The sequence below is a fragment of the Actinia tenebrosa genome, unplaced genomic scaffold (genome assembly GCF_029948245.1).
Source record: "Actinia tenebrosa isolate PJP-AT-01 unplaced genomic scaffold, QUT_ActTen_1.0 PGA_scaffold10__47_contigs__length_13832649, whole genome shotgun sequence".
NCBI lineage: Eukaryota > Metazoa > Cnidaria > Anthozoa > Actiniaria > Actiniidae > Actinia > Actinia tenebrosa.
The window spans coordinates 6,660,583-6,683,374 of NW_028292570.1; the positions used below are offsets into that span (position 1 = coordinate 6,660,583).

Consider the following 22,792-nt stretch of genomic DNA (forward strand, 5'->3'; position numbering starts at 1 on the left):
TAAGATAAGATAAGGTGAGATGAGATAAGGAGATGAGGTGAGGTGATATGAGGTGAGGTGAGGTGAGGTGAGGTAAGGTGAGATGAGATAAGATGAGATAAGATGAGATAAGATGAGATGAGGTGTTCTGAGATGAGGTGAGATGAAATGAGATGAAATAGGATGGGATGATATGAGATGAGATAAGATGAGGTGAGATGAGATGAGATGAAATAGGATGAGATGAGATCAGATGAGGTGAGATGAGATGAGATGAGATGAGGTGAGATGAGGTAAGACTAGTGAGATGAGATGAAATAAGGAGATAAAATAGGATGAGATGAGACGAGATGAGATGGGATAAGGTGAGATGAGATGACGAGATCATTTGAGATGAGATAAGATTAGGTGAGATGAGATGAAATAGGATGAGATGAGTTGATTTGAGGTCAGGGAAGTCGTGTTGAGCTGAGGTGTTCTGAGGTGAGGTGAAATGATTAAAAAAGAAAATGCCTGTGTCTCTTTGCGCGTAGGCAAATAGTAGATTTCTGCAGTGTGGATCCTCCCCCTCTCCCGAATTGTCGCTATGTAGCATGTTTTTAAATGGGAGTGTAAGAAAATTTAAAAAAACGAATAGAGAAACAGAGGATATAAGGGTATAAGTCAATCTGTTCATTCATTCTAAAACCAACGTTGTTGCGTTGCAAGTCGTAGTACTTATACCTTTTGCAACACGTTTTTGCAAACAAAGATATGTTGTGCGTTCCAATTAAATTGCGAGGTGAGAGGAAATAGAGCAAACGCTCTACCACTTGCAACGCAACAATGTTGCACGACCAGTTGGATTATTATGTTGTTTCCCGTAATTCGTCGCCTTAACTAGCATTTGTCTTTTCCTTTATCACAAGATGCTGAATTTAAAACAACTTCGATTTTATTTTCCCCTTCTTCCACTGCAGTTTTAGAGTCGTTTTGCAGTGTTTTTATATATTTTAATCACTGTCTACCCAAATCCCAGGACTCTATTGCGGGTTTTTATCATGCTGTTCCAGAGAGTGCGATGTTTGTAATAATTTTGCCACTGAATGATTGAATCATCCAGCTAGGTTTCCTAGTGCTGCTGCTGACAGATCCTACATCCAATATCAAGCAACAAATTTAGTTCTTGTACTTCCAATAATGTCATCTATTTTTAAGTAAAATTACATAAAGTTCGCTTTCACAATCACGTCATCTATGAAAACCAATAGAAAGATTTGAAGCTGCCATTCATTCTAATGCTAGTCATCATCAGGCGCGTACACTGGAAAAATCAATTAATTTCCATACTATGGAAATACTATGGAAATAATCTGTAAATACACTGTAAATCATCATTTACATACTAAATGTACTTTTACATACTATTTTTTAACTGTAAATTGTTTGTAAATTACTGTGATATTGTTTGTAAATTTCTTTCATATTGTTTGTAAATTACTGTGATATTGTTTGTAAATTTCTTTCATATTGTTTGTAAATTTCTGTCATATTGTTTGTAAACTGTTTGTAAATTTCTTTCATATTGTTTGTAAATTGTTTGTAAATTTCTTTCACATTGTTTGTAAATTTCTTTCATATTGTTTGTAAATTTCTTTCGTATTGTTTGTAAATTGTTTGTAAATTACTGTGATATTGTTTGTAAATTTGTCACAGTTTGTAAATTTCTGTCATATTGTTTGTAAATTACTGTGATATTGTTTGTAAATTTCTGTCACATTGTTTGTAAATCTAAGTCATATTGTTTGTAAATTGTTTGTAAATTTCTTTCATATTGTTTATAAATTGTTTGTAAATAGAGTGCACGCAGTTCATACAGGCAGTTCATACAGAATCCTTTGTTTCCTATTGTTTGATTATCACTATTTAGTACTAAAAATTGTTAAGTACTTGTTTCACGGGTTTAGTGCGAGCACTCTAACTGTGACATTTTTTGTAAATATAATTTTTGTGATATTATTCGTGAATTTATGTGATGTTCTTTGAAATCTAAAGTTACAAGTAACAGAACAGTGCTTGGTTGCTAGTAAAAAAAATGTACTTTATTGCAATTAAATTAACATTTATTAATGCATACAAGAATATATTGCTAAATACATTGACTGCATACACATATATAAATACAATATTGTTGTCCAGAGATAAAAAACATTTTAACATGAGAAATTTGAAAAAGTATCTTAAATAATTTTATGATGTTTCCATTCGACAGTATTATTATTGGTGATGTTCAAAATGGTCTAGATCATAGCTGTACAAGTGACATGTACATATAGCTGATGTTCAAATATCTTTTCCATTAATATTCGCAGAAGACTCAGACCTCAGAAGAAAGCATTTAATTTGTGGATTTTTTCATTTGCGCAGATATGAATTTCATGTGCTATTTATGTCAACCTTTTTTCAGAAAATTGTCATCGCACAACAATCATAAAAAAATATGTTTCAGAGCATTCAATTGACCCAAAAATGGCTGTCATTCTACAATCTACCAAGGGATGCACATGGAAAAACTGGTAAAAAAGCGGCAATAAAATAAAATTGTGAACTCAGACTCAGATATCTGTGATCATGGATTTAAGGTTACTATAAGTAAAACCTTCATCGTCATTTTTTCTTCTTATTATTTCTTCTTCGTATAAAAGCTCCCCAAGAAGTTCACACAAATGGTTCTTCTTGGAGAGTTTTGTGAAGGGGACATTGTTGTTTAAGCAAGCTTGCTTCAAAACCTTCATTTGCACATCTTGCAATTTTGGTATTCCCAAGAAGAACAGAGCAACAATTGTTGCCTCTGATTTGGTAAGCTGAAATAAACAAAAGGAAACAGTAAGTATCTCCAATACATCAGAACAACAATAATATGTTACATGCAATGCATGGGTGCCCATATACAATATTGTTGATAACATTTTTTGTAAGTAATGCGTATGTAGAGATATATATTATATACACATGTCTAATCGTTGTTACCCTTGGGCTTCACCAGAAAGCTAGAAGATCAAATCAAATGTTGTTGAAGTAATAAAAAAATTTTAAATAAATAAATGCACTTTATTTACATCTCAATGTATTTAGCTCTTGAAGAGCTAATTTGGGGAGACAAATTAGAAACCGTAATATAAACATAATATTGTTAAAAATCCCAACTGGCTAGGAGACAAACCAGTTGGCTCACTATTTAAAAAGCATGGCAGAGAAATTGTATTTTGTCCAAACAGGGACCCAATTAACAAATACAATGTCATCTAGTGGCCAGAGTGGGAATCGAACCTTGGACCGCAGGGCTGTGAAACCAATGCTCTGACCACTCAACTATATGCTGACTAAATAAATATTATCTTACCAGGCCAATTTTCCACATTTCCAACTTGTTTCCCTTTATCCTTTGCTCTCTTCTTTCGAAGTAGTCACTTTGCCCATCATGTTGCTGTAATAAAAATGAAAATATCAAACATTCACAACATAATTGAAAATCGTTGATGTAAAAAAAAAAAAAAAAAAAAATTAAATTAAAAGAATATTGCAACTGATTAATTAACATTTTATACAAAATTAATCATTGTTTATCGCCTTATATAAAGATTCACAGATTAAAATATTCCAATTTCTTTGTAATTTGAATTTGATACCTCATTATTCTCTACTTAACATGTTTCCTACAAGAAATAAAATGGTCTGTTCATAATCATATTCATATATAGTAAAAAGCAATCTTGAAGCTATAAGGACAGACGTGTGCATCCAATCATATGGCCACCTTTTTATTTTTTCAAATAATATAATTTATGATTTTCAATATAGTAGCATAGTAATGAATACTCAAATAATAATAATGACGATGATGATAATAACAATGGGTCTTTACTCAATCAATAAACAAAATATTGAAGGTTACAACAATAGTAAGAAAATCATATAAAATCTATAAAATCTATGAAGATCTAAAAACCTATAGTAATAATTACAGCAAATATATACGATAAAAGTTAAGTTAACAAAAAACTAAAATAGGTACTAAACCTAAGACTGCATGTACTGCTAAATTATATTTAAAAAGTAGTCTATTTACGAAACTATTTTGAATTTAAATCTTTTGGTATTTACTAAGGGCATTTGAGATGTTTTTGTTCAAAGCCTGCTTGATGTTTTTTTTTTAGAGAAAACAGTGGATGGTGCCTAATTACATTACTACAATATGTAAATCTAGTTATAGAGCCTTCGAATTCTATGATAGCTTTTCTAAGAGTTCTAAATAATAATATTTAAGATTGCATTTTATCTGAATTTTTGAGGAAAAATTTAGTGCTTGTATTAATTTCGTAAAAAAACTCTGTAGAGGTGGCTAAAGTTGGACACCCATAGCAGTAATACAACAAAGAAAGTTGTTAAATTTTATAAAAGATACAGGTACTTACAATTTCAAGAGCAGCTTTTTTGTTGCTTGGTCCCTCTTCTTCATGATCAGTTGTTTGCTTTAAGCCCTACATGTATATGAGATATATTGGGAGCATAAATGTATGTTGTTATTATTAATATTATTATTATTATTATTATTAAATAATAATTATTAATTATATTATCAATAATAATACTAATAAGTATAGGTAATAGGATTACATACATGCTGTCCTGTTTGAAAATAATTGGATGAAAAAAATTCATAGGACTGACAAGATTGGAAGAGGCCGATAGGCCGAGTCCAATATTTGGCAGTTCAAGGATTTTTTAAATTCAATTATTTCCAAATTGGACAGACATGTAATACTATTGCAGATTAATTATATCACCGTTTTTTAACTGCTAAAAAGGTCTTCAAAAAGAAGATCCCAATTTAACAACTTCCACCATTTGGAAAAAAAATTGAAAAAAAGTAAACAAAGGCCGGCCGGTCGTAAGCAGATGTTGCGTTGATTGGCTCAAAGTCAATTTCTATTGTTTCCCCTGAGATTTGATTGGCAGATACAAAAAATGCGAATGGAAGCCATCCAGATTAATCTTTAATTTGGACAGGAAAGAAATTTGAAAATTGAAAATAATACAATAGTTGCTATGGGATTATAAAGTGATGATACAATTATAATAATAATAAAAATAATAAAAATAAAAATAATTATTTTTATTTTTATACTTATTATCATGAATATTATAATAATATTTAAAAACATATTATTAAAATAACGATAATAATAATAATGATAATAATAAATTATGTAGGTTAACACAAAACAAAGGCAGGGGGCTGTACATATGTTGGTTGATTACATAGGGAAGACAATATTTTCAAGGATACTGAACCAATAAACTTACGTTAAGATTTCTTTTCTTCAGGGTATCCTGAGCTGACACCACCTTCAAAGACAAAATGTAATGTTTATAGTTGAATATTATGATTACAAAATCCTAGATCTAGTACTACTGATATCCTCATCTTAACTGCCCCTTACTTTAGAATTACTTAAGATGTAATTAATGAAAAATAGATCAGACCAATTTTTGCCATAATCTTAGCCTTTAAATTACATCTAAGTATAATTGGTAAATCTTCACCTGATTTTTTCACTAGAGTTTATCATTATTCGTATTTTTTTGCTATATGTAATTTAATTTTTCGTTAGGGTGCATTTAATTTGGAGCCAATCTCTGTTGTGCTTACCCCTTCCAATATAGCTTTGGAAATTAGATAATTGTCATGGATAAAGTTATGTAAATAAACAAATAAATATTAATTTGTTTATTGATATCATTTATGAAAATGCTCGATAACAAGGGCTTGTAATACACGTATGTAATGTGGCTTTGAATAAATAAATTGAAAAGAAATTTTCTTTATATAGACAATGGAAAAATATACCTAATAGTCACTGAATGTTTAAGGTTATAATGTACATTCACAGGCTGTTTTGCAATAATTGTACATAATTCAAAAATCAACAGACGGGTCATTTTTTAGAAAACATATATTGATCTATATATCATTTTAAAAGGTTATATCTATGACAGACTACAATGTTGCACACCTTGGTTTTTCCACTAGACGTACCCCTAGTTTTGCTGTGGTAATTGTTCTATAAAAAAAAAATAAGATAAGCAGATTGCATGTACATCTTGTATTAAGTCTGCACTCGTCCAGATGCACAGATGGCTTAAAAATGTGGTGCGAAAAAAGACAATTTGATTTGAGTATATGACTTTTTATCGTTTTTCTTTAATGCGCAGAAAAGTTAAATAAAGCAATTATTTTATATAAAAATAAAATCAAAAAAATTATTAGTTACTTTTTTCTGTGCAGCATGGCAACTGAAAGGAAGCTCATTGTTTGAAATAACCATGATTGTCATATTATAATGTGTACATCTGTACTCTGACAACATAAAACTCTGCACCAATCAAAGTATACATAGTAATGATACCCCAACCACTCTAAAGTATTTAATATACAAAACATTTTCTTACTTTGCCTTGGTAAGCACTTGGCTTTCTGGCATGGGATAACTTGTTCCCAATGAAAGCTTTTGCCCGCTTTCTGTCTAAGGTGACAACACCATGACCATGTACAATCAATACTGAAAGTATCGTATCAGGGTTTAGGTGCACTTTAAATATTGATGATAAGTTATGAAAAGAACAAGAGTATTTGTTGTTTTTATGATTTTGAAGTTTTAAGACCTCTAAACAAAGTTTTGTAATATATGCACTTCGCTTTTCGACTTCCATTCCCTGATTCATCTCAGTTCTTCTTGCAAAGAATTGGCAACAATCTCTTTCATAGTAAGCTATTTAATAATTCTAAGGGTATATATAGTGACATGGAATTCCAATGGGAACAGGGGGGGATAAACAAATAAGGAGTTCCTTGGCCAGGGGCCTTTAGCCGTTTTGAAATTTCCAAAAGCTAGGGGGTAAGAAAATCGGTGTCGCCCATGGTATAGGTATGGATATTTTCTGGAACTACCCAATGAGCAAATTTTCAGTAAAATCTGATACGTTTTGTGACGAACAGAAATACATGTGCTTCAGGAAATATGGGACTAAGCCAGACCTTAGCACACTTAAACTCTCAAAAATGTCTATTCATTTTTTGAAGCTAGGTGAACAAGTAAATTTTCTTTGGCAGCAGCCTTAAAAAAATGTGAAATCCCTTAAATGAAAAAAGTTCCTACTTACCACTACTGTTTGTAGTTTCATTAATTTGTTGTCCTGCCATGTTATCCTGCTCTCAGCCTCTAGATATGGAGAAAAAGTTATAATTGTAAACTTACTTCATTTCTAGTTGCCTATTGCTGTGGTTTTCATATCTATGCAGACAGCGAATTTTAAACATCGATGTGCAAAGAAGTGTTTTCAGCTATTATTTCAAAAAACCCATTCACAAATATTTGAATGACCAATTCCTAGCCAATGCTACGATTTAAAGATTATGACCTTCATTTTAGTAGTTTCAAAACAAACTCAAATTTAAATTTCAAATAATAAATGAAATCTTCCAGCCATGATACAAACACATGAAGGAATGCTGAACTGCCCTTCCATGGTAATAGGTTAATAAATTTATACATGGCAAAAGTGGTATAAGCATGTTGGTAAGCTCATACTTAAGCTGTGCCTTGATTTATTCTCATTCCACATATAGCTGCTAGTGAGGTCAAATATGCGGGAAGTAGGGGTGTTATAGCAGCCAGTATTTAATTCCTTGCCTTTCACCAACGCAACCTGAGTTTGAGCCTTGCCTTTCACCAACGCAACCTGAGTTTGAGCCTTGCCTTGCTTGGTTTTGTAGAGAGCAAAGATATTTGTAAGAACTCTCCTGTGCTTTGAGGGCTTATCTCTGGGTCCTCCAGTTTTTGTCCCTCCATAAAAATCAACTTCTAAACTCCAATTCGTGCTTTACCTGTGTTACCCTCCTAACCATAAAGGTTTGGTTTTACACAGGTAGTTCATTTGCATGTGATTCTGGCTCATGGGCTCAGTGTTATACCAGGACTTCATCCATAAATTCCCTCCAAAGACAATATATGCCGGAATGATAACGTAAAAATAGTATGAATAGCAGATTTAAGTTTATAATGTCTACATCAGTCATGGGAGTTCTTATCATATAGTATTGACACAAAATTCATAAAATGTTGAATGAAAGCTATCAAACTATTGTATTGGTCCACGTTGAGTACTCAGCACTTCGATTCCAATATGAATTAGACCCACTTTCGATCGTAAATATAAGAACTAGAAAATCGTTTCTGATAAGCTTCAATTGTAAAAAAAAATGATGCTGTAGACAAAAGATCGAGATTATAAAGCATAAACACAATAGCAAGACAATCGCAACCCGGGACGATCCTTCCCCTTGTTTAGGAGGCCTACCATATTAAATATAAAATCTAAATACAATCTGAATTTCAGATAATGCTTAAACTAAGTAAACCACTTGGAGTTTTAGTTGTTTTTTTCCATAATCTAAAGCGAATATATCGAACAGGCTAGCTTAACCTAGCGAGGATTTCACACCTCCATCTTGATCAGAGTGAAAGGCGTAACGAAAAGGAACATTAACTTAGGTTACGCTCAAGATTATGTCTATAATAATCACAGATAAAGACACAATACATTACCTGGTAATTATTCTTGAGAGTGCTTCGAGGTTTACATTATTTTCAAGAGTTGTGACTAGCCGCCTACTTTCTCTGGTAAGTGTAGCGTGGTTAACGTGTCCGTAGTCTTGCCAGCCCGGGTCCCCAGGGAAGATGACGATACGAAGACACGATCACCATGCAATATCATTGGTAGATACTAGAACGCATCTTATTGGCCAATAGATCAGAAGACATCTCTGCCATCGAGGACACAACCACCACGCTACAGTCTTTCAGACCTGACTCGTCCCTAGTCGTCTCTCTCTTACGCGCGCTCTTAAAATAAGAGACCAGGGCGGGAGGAGGGAGGGCGTTGAAACGGGCATACATCTATTGGCCGATCCGTGATGCGGAGAGGAGGACTGGGCACTACTCTGACTGTCAACAATGGCGGACCGTTCGTAGAGGAAGTTCGGCTGACAAGAAGATCTTTCAAAGGTAAATTTAGGCTTGTTTATCTATGTTTTTAGCCAATAAAACAATTTTATTGGTGTTAGAGAATACCCAAAACATAAAAAGAGTTTTTTATTACGAAGAATTCGCTGGTTTTTGTAGTCAAAGAACCATTTTAATAAGCGACTGCCTATGGTTTTTATGCTAGATTTTATATAGCAAATGCGGGCACAGGGCATTTTTGGCTTTGTTACAATGTTTTCCAAAACCTAGTTTATATTTTTTTGAAATGTTCATATAGTGTTCTACTTATGTGAAAAAAATCAGACTGAGCAAATTTGAGCAAGATTGGTTTTTTTACATCTCAAATTTAGACTAGCGAAATTTACATACAATATTGCTTCTGCCATCCTTTCCCGCCAGTATCAACAATAGTATCGGTGAGTTTGTGATTCTATAAGATGGCAGAAGCTGTGCTAGAGGATTTAGAATTCCTTGCGCTTGACTTGACGGATGATTTAGCAGAGGATAATCTTGAAGAATTTGTGAATATTGAGGAAGATTCGACTGAACTTTGTGAAGAGCGTTTCGATCAGGTCTCTTTAGCCGAATTAGTTGATATATGTTCTCGACTATCGGATGAAAAATCGAACATTTCTCGTGAATTATTTGTTGCGGAGAAAGTATTGAACTTTATCAAAAATGCAGGACCTCATCCTACAGTGTCTTCGCTGCTTGAGAGCATTAGGTCAGCTTTTACATCTTTTTATGGTGTCCAGCTTAAGAAAAAACAGGAACGTTCTGTAAGGATCGAACGAAACTTTTTGAAAAGTGACTCACCAGAAAGGGCAGACGTTGAACAAAAATGGAACGAAATAATCGGAAATTGTGGCATTTCTCCAGACAAACACACACACACTGTTCTTCAGCACATTCTTTTTCACTTTTGGACCGTTAAAGGTAAAACATCTAACAATCCTCTGATAATTACTACAACGTCCGGTGCAACTGATGAAAGTGAATTGCAGGCAATTCGTTACCACGGAGGGTGGGCTGTGAAGAGAGCAAGAGACCTCGTCAAATCTTCTTGTAACCTAGTTTTGAAGCAAAGTAATAATGACAGTACAGAAGTATATGTTGAACCACAAAAAGCTTTAGAGTTAATCAAGACTCTTGGAACTGATGAAAAAGTAGGAGATGAATACCATTTTGTTATTAACAATGAGGTCATTCCTTTCTTTGTTCTTTTACATGATTTTACTGAGAACTTTTTCTCTGTGTCAGCAATTAATGACCAAAGCATTATCGATTGTTTAAAGAACATGTCTGAAAATAAGACCTTGAGAGATGCTTGGGGGAAGATTTGCAAAAATGATTACCCAGCGGCAGTGCAAGTGTCTGTCATGCAAAGAGTTTGTTCAATGTTTGTCAAGTCGAAACAGCAGATTGTACGAGAGAAGATGAATTTAAAACCCCAGAAAGGAAGTGTGGCATTGAGGCAAGAAATCAAGAAGCCAAAAGGAAATAAATCTGGAAAATGCAAACAAAAAGAAGCATGTGCAGCTGACAAAACACCCGAAATAATTATCAAATTAAGAGAAGGTTTCAGTAACCCTGACACTGTGTCACATTGTTTGGAAGAAATTGGCAAATCTGCTGATCCACATAAGCTGCTTAACAATTTGACTGGGAAACAATTGTCAAAACTTTTGAAAGCATTAGGAAAACCTGCATTTGATGGAAAAGGGAAAGAGAAACAAATTTCTGTGCTGTTACCAGTGATAAGGTAGACTTTTCCTTTAAACATTCCATATCCAGAGAAGGTATATATATTTGTTGTGCATTGTTGTACTAGAGCTGCTAAATGAAATAAGGGTAGAGAGACACAGGGACCCAACATTATTTAAAAAGGAATTCAGGAGAGATTAGTTGAACAGCTTTTATTTTCTAAGACATGATTTTCAAAATGATTTTCTAAAAGGTATAGTGTCAGTCCATGGTATAAGGTTATTCTCTGCTTGTCACTATTATTATAAGCATTTGTATAGGAAATCGCATGATCTTCCCGTACAATTTGGAAATTAATAGACACTCGTAATGTTTTGAAAGTTCTTTAATACACGAGCCTTTAGGCGATATTTCGTTTATAGTTCACTCAACAAAATTTCAGTAAAAAATGCGAAGCGACGCTGTTCATCTTTGTCTATTTGGGGGCCGATTTTCAGTCCATGGCACAACTGAAATGCATAAAAAAGATTGGTTGTTATTAGTTTTTACAGCTTTTTTTGCTGCTGTTGACATTAGTTTGGCCGTGTTTCCATAGCGACTTAATTCGGTACTCCTACGGAGTACAATTAACGCTATAATTGTACTCCTCTTGACAAATAAGAGTTGAGTAATTTTGTTGAGTGTACTATAAGTTATGTTATTAACTATCTGGTCTTAAATGCAACATTGTATGTTTTAAAACTGTACTAAACTAAATAACTTTTTACTGTCAACTGGTGAATCTGAATGCCCATCCAATCAATACATAACAATAAATAGCATCTTCTGATAAGCTAAATTTAGGCATATTGGCATGTCACACTCTTTGTTTTTCATATTAAGTAAAGATTTGAATGGTCAATAATTACAGATTTCAATGTTTCATATAGTTTCTCTTCACATCTGTTAGTTTCATCCATCTAGTATCACTGCTTTTTATATGAAAACATAACAGTGTTTCCTTTTTTTTCAGCTTTAAACTGAAGCTGAGTGCCTGGGAGTGATGATTACATGTACAAACATCAGGTTAATGTAACAGGCCACACAATCTTGCTGAAAATACTTTCACCCATCTGACGTTTAGGCAAGGTGCCTGAATTGGCTGCAACGTTCATACATTCTTCTACTTCAAAGACATTGGTTTGCTTTCTTGACACTAACTTTGACCCTGTGAAGGAGATATTGCCTGCCAGGTTGTAACCATAAGTGTACTGCTGTCATATTATGAGAACCACCACACATTTGACGTTGGACAGAGAAGAATGACTCAACACAATCTTGATTTAATCTTTTTAAAATTAGATAAAGGTCATTTCCAAATTCATCTTTAAATGCAGCACTGTTGATATATTGAAGAAGATCTTTAAGTGCATTAATGGTTACCTGTAAAAAGAGAAAGAAAAAAAGAAAATGAAACTGGAATTTTTCTACTTGTAATAAAAGTACTATTTCTACAAATGAAGTGCATAAGTATGTGACATCAAGGATTTATGATAACCGTATATTTGACATATTTACATGTAGTTTTGAAAATGTAATTATAAGTTAAATAGATCAAGAAGGCATAGTTGCATGTTAAAAGTTGTGAAGATAATTAGTGTTTAAGTCTAAAATAACATGTTTCCCCTTTACCACTGAGTAAATGTTTTTGCAAGTATGATTCAGTGCTAAAACAAACTGACAATTTTACATTTACTTGCTTACATGTTATTAAGTCCAGTTTCAATGTTATATTTTTACCCAATTTCTTATTTCAAGAAGACATATTAAAATTATTCAAAAATTCCACAAAAACATCCATCACTTCAGTACTTTAGAGTGCAAACAATATATTAAATCGTGGAACTTTCTTTAGCAATACTAAATAGCACAATTTCATGCAAATTCCATTGTTTTCTATTGTTTAATTAGTACTATTTTCAACTATTTCGTAATTAGTGTTTCATGGATTAACTGTTTGTACTATTACCAAAGCAAAGATTGTCAATGTTTTTGTGTTTGCTTTTCTTCTAATCTCCTGTTAATTATATTTTACACAACTGAAGAACATTGTTGATCTACCTGTAAATCAAACATTGTCTGCCAAGTTATAAAATGACTAGATACTTCAGATCTGGTGGGAAACACTTGTTGTTGACTGGCTTTCCAGTTATCAAAGAAAGTAGTATAGGGAATGGGGGTTCCAGCGCAATCTCAACACGGGCAAGACCCGTGTCAAAAATCCACCTACGGAAACAACCCACTCCAAGTGTGGTTGGGGGCAACAGCGCAAATATGTTAGTCTATATATGGAGTGCGAAGATTGTAAAGAGTTTGTTTATGATTTCTGTGTAAAGTGCTTGAAACCCAAGTTTGTACCTACTAAACCAAATAAGTATATTTGTTGTGGTAAGAAAATGCAAATAGAAGACGACACGTCAGCACAGTGTTACGAGTGCGGTAAAAATATTCGTAATGCCGTGCCTTGTGCTACCAGAGAACAATATTACGCCAATGGAGGTCGTAAGAAGACCCCATATAAGAGAATAAAATACTTCAGGGACTGGATGAGTCATATCCAAGGTTTACATCCGGTATATTTAAACAACGAAGTAAGGAAGAAAATCATAGACCATTTAGAAGAGCCAACCCCACAAAGTCTACGGAAAACGTTGAAAAAATTAAAGCTAGGGAAATATTACAAAGCTATTCCCTATCTTTTGTCTGAAATTACCGGTAAGTCTATTCCTGAGGTTTCTGATATGACAAAAGCCGAGTGGATGTTTTGTCGGCTGGATAAGGATATTCCTTATTATCCTGACGTAATTTACGAAATATTTTACAAAATAGACCCCAACCACCCCCTGTTAGGATGGATTCCGAGAAAATAAAAATGCAAAACTGGCGTTTATTTTGCCAGAAACCCCACTGGGGAATGCATCGCGCAGAACACCAAGCTATCCCCAGTGGGGTTTTTTGCATTTTGGGCTTACGGGGCCTATTTCATCCCGCGCCAGAGGCCCTCTAGTACGTACACATATATCTTTCTTACGACCCACCAGAGGGTGAACTCCGGACAGCGTCCCGAGACACCCCCTGACTTTTCCAACTTTTCCTCACGAAACCCCCCATCGCGGGGTTGAATCGCACTTTCTACCCCTCCCCCCACGGTTGCTGTGAGTGTGGGGAGGCTTTTTTTTTTCACTCACAGCAACCGGTCCAAATGCGTCTACAGCGAGGCTCGAACTCGGGACTTTAGGCCTCCCCAGCTCCAAAGTCCCACGATCACGAGCGAACGCCAGACACATCTGGACGCTTATGTATGTGAAAATTATTATATTTAATCTGCATAATTTCTAGACTGACGTTCGATATGTAAATAGAATCCCGTCACGCTCTTTTCGAAGCAGATGTTTACTGAGCAAGCTTTCTTTGAAGCTCTTCTTTCGCTTCTTGATAGATCTTTTTGCGAGATTCCTCGGAAAGATCTCTTACGACTGTTTTTTTATTCCTTATGTCAGTCTTTAATTTCTCGTACTTTTCCTCTTCGGCTAAGATAAGCGAGAATTCTACGTCGTCTATCTTTCTGTCATGCAAAGCCTTTGAGACAAGGTCAGTGATAGTATTTACTTTAGCCCTTGACAGAGCTATTGTCGTGTCGTGTTTTGATATTTTGCTTGACAACTGTTTCATAATGCCCGTAGCAACAGCCGAAATAATACCACAGGCTGCCCCAACGCTGGCCAAAGGAACTCCAACGATTATTCCCGGCCCAGTAAGCGAAGTAGCAACGCCGGAGCCCGTTAACACAACAGATATGGACCCTGAAGTTATCGAAATCTTATGTAGCGTACTCCGGGCTCTGACGTACTTTTTTCTAACTTTTTCATAGTGTTTTGTCTGCCCTTCCAAGTAAGCCAGGATTAAGTTCGCTTTATTCAGACGAAAGTTTTCGGCGTTTAGTTCGTTAGGTGTAGTATAGGGAACATCTGGGTACAACTTAGGTGCTGATGGTATAACATCCATTATATATACTAATGTACGACGCTTTTGGGAATGATATCGAGGAGCAGCCACATCACGACAACCGGGATTACTGGAACTGGAGGGCCTTTAGGAAGATGTTTCCGCATGCAGACCCTAGTAAGTTCGAAAGAAGACCCGATGGGATTTACTATGAAGGCTCCAGAATGTACAGCAATGCGGACTTGGAGCCAAAGAACCCAAAACCCGAGCATAAAGAAAGGCAACCTAATTTTCCAGAGAATCTATTGCCGGCAACGGAGGATTACCCATTTTACGATAACAAAGGCGGCGCAAATGACTTTGCTAGGATGGTTACCTCCTTAGAAATACCCGTGGGTTCTACGACTTTCAAAATAAAAGTCAGAGACATCTTTAGAGAAACTGCCATGAAACATACCTCAGGGAAAGAATCCAGAGAATGGTTATCAGGTCCCAACATGCGGTATTGGCCGCAGCAGTTAAACTTTGCTGTCTGGGCTGCTACTAAAGGATGTGGCATAGCCGCGGACATGTTCCATATTCCTTTCCTAAGATTCCACGTTGCTTTTACTATTCGCAGGATATTGTTTGAGTTAGGAGCGCCGCTTCCTGGTGACACTGTCTTTAACCCAAAGGATAACAAATACGATAAAGTTGCATGGGAGCGATTAAGGAATGAGTTTAAGCTTACCAACCCTGATTTTCGCAACAAAGAGGGTGCCGCCCATGGTTTAGGAGAGACTTACACCTATGCTTCGTATGTTGGCGCCAGCATAGAAACGCCGGGTATGGGGTATCCTAGCAGATGGGAATTCTCCGACTTAGGGGGTAAAGCGTCAAAAGGTGACTTGATTTACTTCATAGAAAGCAAAGAGAAATATCCTTGGGCGCCTTTCTTTGCCGCAAAGGGCATTGGTCTAAAGAATCTCGCAAGGATTAATCGAAGCATCGAAGCCTTCGTTTACTGCATTCTAGGGGCCCAGGTTAGCACTCGCAGCCCCATCGTAGATGCCTCCGGTGCGTCACAGGAAACGCAACAAGTATTCCTTGTTCTCTTCGAAAGCGCTGTTATCGAGAATGAGATCTCTAAGTCGGTGCAGAGATATCAACTTGCAGTGCAGCAGTCTAAAGTGCGGCTAGATTACGCTTTGAGTCCTGGTTGTTGGTTAATGCCAAGTAATTTGGTTATTAACACTAATTCCGTTGTGGGTTATAACAACAAGCTGCAGCGAGCTACTAAGGATATGAAGTTTGGGGCGAATGACGTGAATTCTGACACTCTTAGGAACATTCCTCACTTCGTAGAGAAGCCAAAGAAGGAGCACGTAGAAAAGCCCGCACCAAAGAACGTAAAGAAGAAGGTCCTGCCTGCGATACCTGAGGAATATGACCATAACTTACTAAAAGCGGGGTTAACAGCTGCAAGCATTGGTCTGAGCTATTATATATGGCGATGAATAACCCCTACGTAGCTGGAGTAGATTGTGTCTATACGACTTACACAGGTGAGAAAAAATACACCCAAGCATCTTGGGTTGATGTCACGGGCATGTCCGTGAATTTGAACTACTCAGGAAAGAAGTTGATCCTTTGTAGTATTTGCCTTGGGGCAGTAAGTCACACCAACATTGGTTTTAGATTTTGCGATGACAACGGCGTACTACAACCCATGCGCGTGAAGACAAACAACAGGGAGCCTACGCATTTCTCCGTAGAGCCCAACCCCCTGAGCAACGAGAATCAATCCGTTTGGACTTTCCATATGGCCGCCGATTGCCATGGGAAGGTAAAGCTGCAGATAAGAGTGGACGATACGGGAAAGGTTACGGTAAATAGCATAGAAAATCAAAGGGATACAGCCTATAATCACGCAACCATTAGCACTCTTACGGTAATAAGTCTCTAGGAGCAAATTTATTTGCTGGAATATATGAACCCGCACGTAAAGGAAGAAGGCTTTCATTACTATTTAGGAGAGATTCGTTACCAAGGGGATGAGTGGTTTGATACCGAGATTTGGGTAAAGGTTGGTGGTTTAGGATTGCTCATATGCACCCCCAACATTCATCTGCGCAATAGTTGTAATCTTGGGTTTAGAATTGTTGATGAAAACGACACTCCGCTATTTCCATATAGGGTGGAAAAAAATAACAGGCACTCGTCACACTTTACGTATGAGGCCGCACGCGGCGTTAGTAAGGAAAATCAACAGCCGGTAACTTTTCATATGATAGTCAATTGTCAATATGCAAAGCTTCAAGTTCGCCCCAGCGATAAGTTCCAGGGGGTTCCCAATAGTAAAGGCTTTGTCGTATTTAATGCCATAACGAAAAATAGTGGCTTGCCGGATGCTGTTTGGAATCATAAGCCCATTTCTATCATGACCGCCATACCACTAGTTCCGCATTATCAAGGCGGTGCGAATACTATCTTTACTTATCCCCAATCGAGGACACCTCGGATTCCCGACGACGATAAGCCTCCAGTAATACACGAGGATAAGATTAACCCTTCATCTTCTTCAGGAGTACCACCCCAATAGCTACTACGAGGATCCAAATGTTATTCCCCACAAACTTCAATAGTTCACCGCCGGCCTTCAGCGTCAAGGAAACAACCGAACCCAGCAGCCCAGGCAAGCCGGCTGCCATCTTTTTTCCCAAGTCCGTCAGCCCACTGCCTAATTTCTTTACGCCCGCGCCTGTGGCCTTAAGCGCGTTAAGGATTACCCCTACTACGCTTGAAATAGCAACCGCAAACGCGAGGGGAATACCATACTTTAAAAGGGCTCTTTTTACCTTTTCCTTGGTGGTAAGCCCCAATTCTCTTTCCAGGTTTTCCTTTTGCGCTTGTAATTCCGCAACTCTTTCCCGAAGGGCTTCTAGTTTTCTTTGAGCTGCTTCCCTTTCTTCCTCGGTACGAGTTTGGTCCTCGATTACTTCTTGCTGCCGCTCTATTTGTCCCTCCAGGTCTTCAATAGCCTGATCTCTTTGCCGGATTTGTTCCTCCTTAGTATTGATTTCAGCCGTTAACCGTCGCCGTTCCTCTAAAGAGCCAGCTATGGTGATATGCAAGTTTTTAGCTTCTTCCTTGCTCATATCCAGGTCTTTTAGAGCAAGATTGAAGGCGTGTCTGACTCGGTCTCTTTCGTCTAAGGCCGTTTCAGCTTCTCGCTTGAGTTGCAGTATGACTTCGTCCTTGACCTCGATTTCTTTCTTTTGAGCATCGAGAAGTAGTCGGTTTTGTCTTTCGTACTCTGTTTCCCTTTCCTTCAACGTTTTTTGTAGTTTGATAGCGCGTTTTTCTAGCGCAATCCTTTCATTCAATGCTTCCATACCTTCTAACATGCTTCGGGTGGCCTCTTGAAAGCCCCTTAACCTTGCCACGTTAACCTTGACCGAGCCATTTTCGTCAAAAAGGAGCTGTGGGTTCGTCCAGCGGTCTTTGTCGGGATATCTTAGGTCTCTGACGCTTATGAGGACTTTGTTTCCGCGTTCTGTGAGCCTTATCGCGTCAGTGTCAATGTGGGGATGACGCATCCTTAACTCTTGCGTTGCCCACTCTACAGTTTCCCGCGCGGCTGCCTCAGGCTGCTCTATGTTTTGAAGCTCCAAGTACTCAGGGACGGGGCTGCCGCGGTGTCTTGCTTGCCACATGTGATTCAAGGCGGCCTTGAAGCTTCTCCACCTATCACCATACTTGCTTATCAAGGCCATGTCGTAGACTAGGGGGTCGGTTTCCGCACCCTTAATCCATGCGTCGTATTCATCGTCGTTAATGTCTACTTGACCTTCTTCAGTGGTGGGGTCGAAGTCTGTTCCTTCTACTTCCATTATATATGATAAGCTCAAAGTTAAACCCCAACGTATTACCTAAGCAGGTTGGCGGACTGAAAGCAGAACGCACCTTTCACCGTGTCACCTTTACCCCCAGCAGCGCTAAGCCAGGGGAAACCCTGTACGTAGGCGTGCCCCGCCTAACGGATAACCTAGTCTTAGTTCCTGGCACCCTGGCGCTAAGGTTTGACCTAGCAATACAACCAAGCACTGCAGACGCGCGTTACGTCGTCAATAACGCAGGCAGGAACATCGTCTCAAAGATGCGCGTAAAGTTCGCCGGGGAATCCTTGCTGGACTTAAACAGGTACGATCTGTACACCACGTACAAAGACTTATGGTTGACAGCCTTTGACCGCGCGCAAAGGATAGAGCAGGGAATCGCCAGCGAAGCCATACGCAAGGTAAGAAGCGCAACCGACAGCGCCTCGGGAGAAGACGAAATAAAGACGGCTTATGGTACTAAATATGTTATTCCATTAGATTTCGAAGTTATCACGAACCACGGTGCATACTACCCAAGGCAGCTAAGCGAGCTGCAGTTCGAAGTAACCCTAGCAGACACTACGAACATCCTGCAGGGAAAGGACGTAAGTTCCTCAGCCGTGGATCCTTATTTCATCAAGAACTTAGAGCTGCAGTATGAAACGGTATACAGCGAAGACTTAGCACGTAGCGCCGGTATGGAATACAGCTCCGGGAAGGCTTTCCTTTACGATCACGTCGTGATGTACAAGACGTTCAGCTTTACAAATAACGTCGAAGAGGTCATCAACCAAAGCATTAACCTTCCCAGGCGCAGCCTTACAGGGATAATGTTGCTGTTCGCAAAGACATACACGGCAGGATTGCGTGACTCCGAGGCGTTCTTTAATCCTAACATTACCAACGTAGGTGTTAGCATCAACGGAGTGCCTAATAAGGTTTACTCACAAGGGATAAAGCCCGCGGATATGTACCGGGAAGTCGCACGTAAGTTTGGCGACCAAATTGACCCAAAGAAATTCTTTAAGGATAAGTACGCGCTGTGGATCGACATGCGCACGACGAACGACGAAGACCTACATGGACAGGGATTGCGGCTGGTAAATACCCAGGACGGCATTACGTTGGAGATCAAGCGCACCAAAGACGCCAGCGACGCTACTAAGATCAACGCATATATCTTCGTAGTCTCAGACGCGCAACTGAGTGTAGAAATGAATCAGCTAAAAAGCGTTGCCTACTAGGCTCGCGTTCCTTGAGCCAAGCGAAAGGATAAAAAATATTCCTTACGTATAATATGCTCCGCGTATTCGAAAACAATGAAACTAAACTGCAATGCATAGTGCAAGGCGATGAGCTGTACTTTAAAGCAAAGGAGGTAGCAAAGGCATTAGGTTATGCAGACACCAAAGATGCTATTAAAGTCCACGTGCGGGACAAGCATAAGAAGAGACTTAACGAGTTGGAGGTGAATCGCCTCCCTTCTGGTTTACACCCGCAATCCCTGTATGTGACGGAGGCTGGTTTGTATCAATTGATATTCAGCTCCAAACTGCCAACGGCAGAGTCGTTCCAAGATTGGGTCTTTGAAGACGTTCTACCTACATTAAGGAAGAAGGGGAAATACTCGTTGGATAGTCCAAATAAGTTGATCATCAAAATCGAGACTGAGTTCGACTTACAGAAGAAGGTCATCGATAAGATACGCCGGTTTTACCCTACGCTGATATTAGCACCTGGACTCGGGGAATTGCAAGATACCAGCAGTAAAAGGATAAAGTGCTGGCAAAAGGGCTACCAGGCAGGTCAACCCGACATCCTAATTCTTAACTCCCATAAGAAATACAATGGGTTCTGTCTGGAACTGAAGACGCCAAAGGGTAACGGCGTATTGTCCGACAAACAAAAAGCGGTATTGGCGCAATATGAAATGAATGGATACTTAACGATGGTAAGCAACGATTACGATCTGATCTGCAGGGAAATCGACCGTTACGTCGACGGCATTCGCATACCTTGCCCTTGGTGTGTTAAGGCTTTCAAATCGCATGAGACCTTACGAACGCACCAAAAGATATTTCATAGATATAATGATTCTTGAACAAACTCACTGGCGTGACCTGCTGCATGGTATTTCATACGAAATAAAAAATTACGTCGTCTTCGAGGACATTAACCGTTTAAGGTTAGTCCTCTTAGACGGCAGCCAAGAGTACAGTTTATGGGCCCCCGACTGCGTCCGGTACGTACTGCAAGGTGAAGAATATACACACATACGTACCTATGGTAAGGTTAACGGCCGATGGAAGTTTGACATCGAACGTCGCCCGGAAGCTAATCCATTATGTGATTGATTAGATATTGGTCTGCTTCGGCGGACCTCTTTTTTTCTGTTATCTGGTAAGCGGATACGGTAATCAAGGCTCCTCCTATGAACGCTGCGATTTGAGGAATCATATATCTTTCTCATTTTTCCAAGCCTTTCGTATCGCCAGGTAATGGTCTAAAGGACGTGGTCCGTCATACAGGCAACACCAAATATGTTGACCGCTGCGTTGACAGCCACATTTATCGCAGATGCCGTCCCAGTGTTCTCGGTTCTCCCATTTTACTCCTTCGTAGTCGTCAAAGCATACGAAATCTTGGTCTATTTCCTTCTTACGTCGCGCGAGCACCCGGCTGGTTTCAAGGGGACAACAACGTTCGGCTAAGTCTCCGTGGGTTTCACAGACGACTTCTTCGAGGTGGTAACGCCGGCAGCGGTATTCATGCCAGTTCTCTTCAAAGAGGGGTTCATCGCATCGGTGGCAATGGCCTTTGAGGCAGACCCTGTTCTCGCGGTGATATCGTAGGGCCTGTACGGTGGACAGTTCCTTACAGCAGTCACCGCAAACAGTGCTGATGGTCTTCTGACAGACTTTCTTGGAAAGATGGTATTGTAGTCGTTGCTTGGAGCTGAAAGTTCTATCACATTGCACGCACTTCATTATATATACCTTATTTTTTATTGTTATTTTGTTAAATGCTTCAAGAGACAATTATGTAGATCTTATTTTTTATTGTTATTTTGTTAAATGCTTCAAGAGACAATTATGTAGATCTTATTTTTTATTGTTAAATTGTTAAAATACGTAGGGTTCATTAGTATGATGAAAAACATGAGCCATTCTTTGTAGCATTTAACAAAATAACAATAATTATTAAGACCTGCCTTTAGAGCATCCTGCAGCTGCCTTAACAAAATAACAATAAAAAATAAGGCCTGCGCTAATTCCTTTGGTGGAAATCAGTAAGACCTTCTTTACGACCTTTCTATCGAGCATCTTCTAAAGTCCTTTGTGCTTTAGTATCCGCAAAACACCAATGCCCGACGAAGGATCCTTTAACGAATGCCTCGTTACAATGACGACAGGTGTATTCTTTACGTGGCGTCGTGACTATACAGTCATCGGATGGTTCAGTAGGCTCCTTAGGAGGGAAGGTGCAGTCGGCAGGTATTTCACATGTAATGCAGTCCATATATTGAAGGTCTTACAACCAATCTAAGTGATGGTTTAACTCACTTTGGGTTTCGAATGCTTGTCCACACTCCATGCAAATGTAATCCATATACTTACATAGGATATTGCATAAAGTCCTTAATGGACTCCTTAGCCCAGCCCGCCATTGTCAAAAGCGCGCCAAACCGTTCTGCGCGCTTCAGACCGCACATTTCATCGTACAATTCCTGCACGCGCTCTTTTAACCGGTCTATCTCCTCCCTTTGCATTTCTATGGTGTCTCTTTTATCCTTTGCGTCGGCGGTAATCCTTCTTACTGCTTCCACTGGTTCCATCTATATATGAACCCAGATCACATGCCTTGTAACGCTCTGATAGTAGGACCCACCGGCTGCGGAAAGACCCAGTTCATCGTGGAGCAGCTATTAGGACCCTTTAGATACCGCTTCGACTACATAGTGCTGCTTTGTCCCACCTACGTGAATAACCGCACCTGGGAAGGCATAGGAGTGAAAGATGACGACTTCTTCGTAGATATTTTAGACCCTAACGAGTTATCCAGTCATTTGAAGTTCTGGCACAAGCAATTCCCTAAAGATACACAGACGCTCCTCATATTGGATGACATTGCCTGTGGGGACGACGTAAAAAGGCGCACCTCCGAATTAGTGAAGCTCGC

The 22,792-nt window shown here is 38.4% G+C and overlaps 1 protein-coding gene and 1 long non-coding RNA gene across 10 annotated transcripts; one reads left to right on the forward strand and one right to left on the reverse strand.

The window, feature by feature from the left end:
• Positions 1-2,038: 2,038 nt before the first annotated feature.
• Positions 2,039-8,771, reverse strand: LOC148912881 (uncharacterized). Of its 9 annotated transcripts, none has more exons than XM_089026672.1 (8): positions 8,628-8,771; positions 7,183-7,241; positions 6,472-6,545; positions 6,036-6,083; positions 5,326-5,367; positions 4,434-4,499; positions 3,362-3,445; positions 2,039-2,822 (listed from the first exon to the last, which is right to left on the reverse strand). In XM_089026672.1, exons 2-8 carry the CDS (start codon positions 7,220-7,222, stop codon positions 2,574-2,576), a joined length of 603 nt encoding a protein of 200 aa, XP_088882798.1. In that variant the 5' UTR covers positions 7,223-7,241; positions 8,628-8,771; the 3' UTR covers positions 2,039-2,573. The 9 variants fall into 9 exon arrangements, with proteins under 9 accessions (XP_088882798.1, XP_088882795.1, XP_088882793.1 ...); XM_089026669.1 differs by having other exon boundaries at positions 6,472-6,581; XM_089026667.1 differs by having other exon boundaries at positions 6,472-6,611.
• Positions 8,772-8,892: 121 nt separating this feature from the next.
• On the forward strand, positions 8,893-12,932 carry LOC148912882 (uncharacterized). Its single transcript, XR_016119158.1, has 2 exons — positions 8,893-9,086; positions 11,782-12,932. It is a non-coding gene; the product is annotated as an uncharacterized LOC148912882 (long non-coding RNA).
• The last annotated feature ends 9,860 nt before the right edge of the window (positions 12,933-22,792 follow it).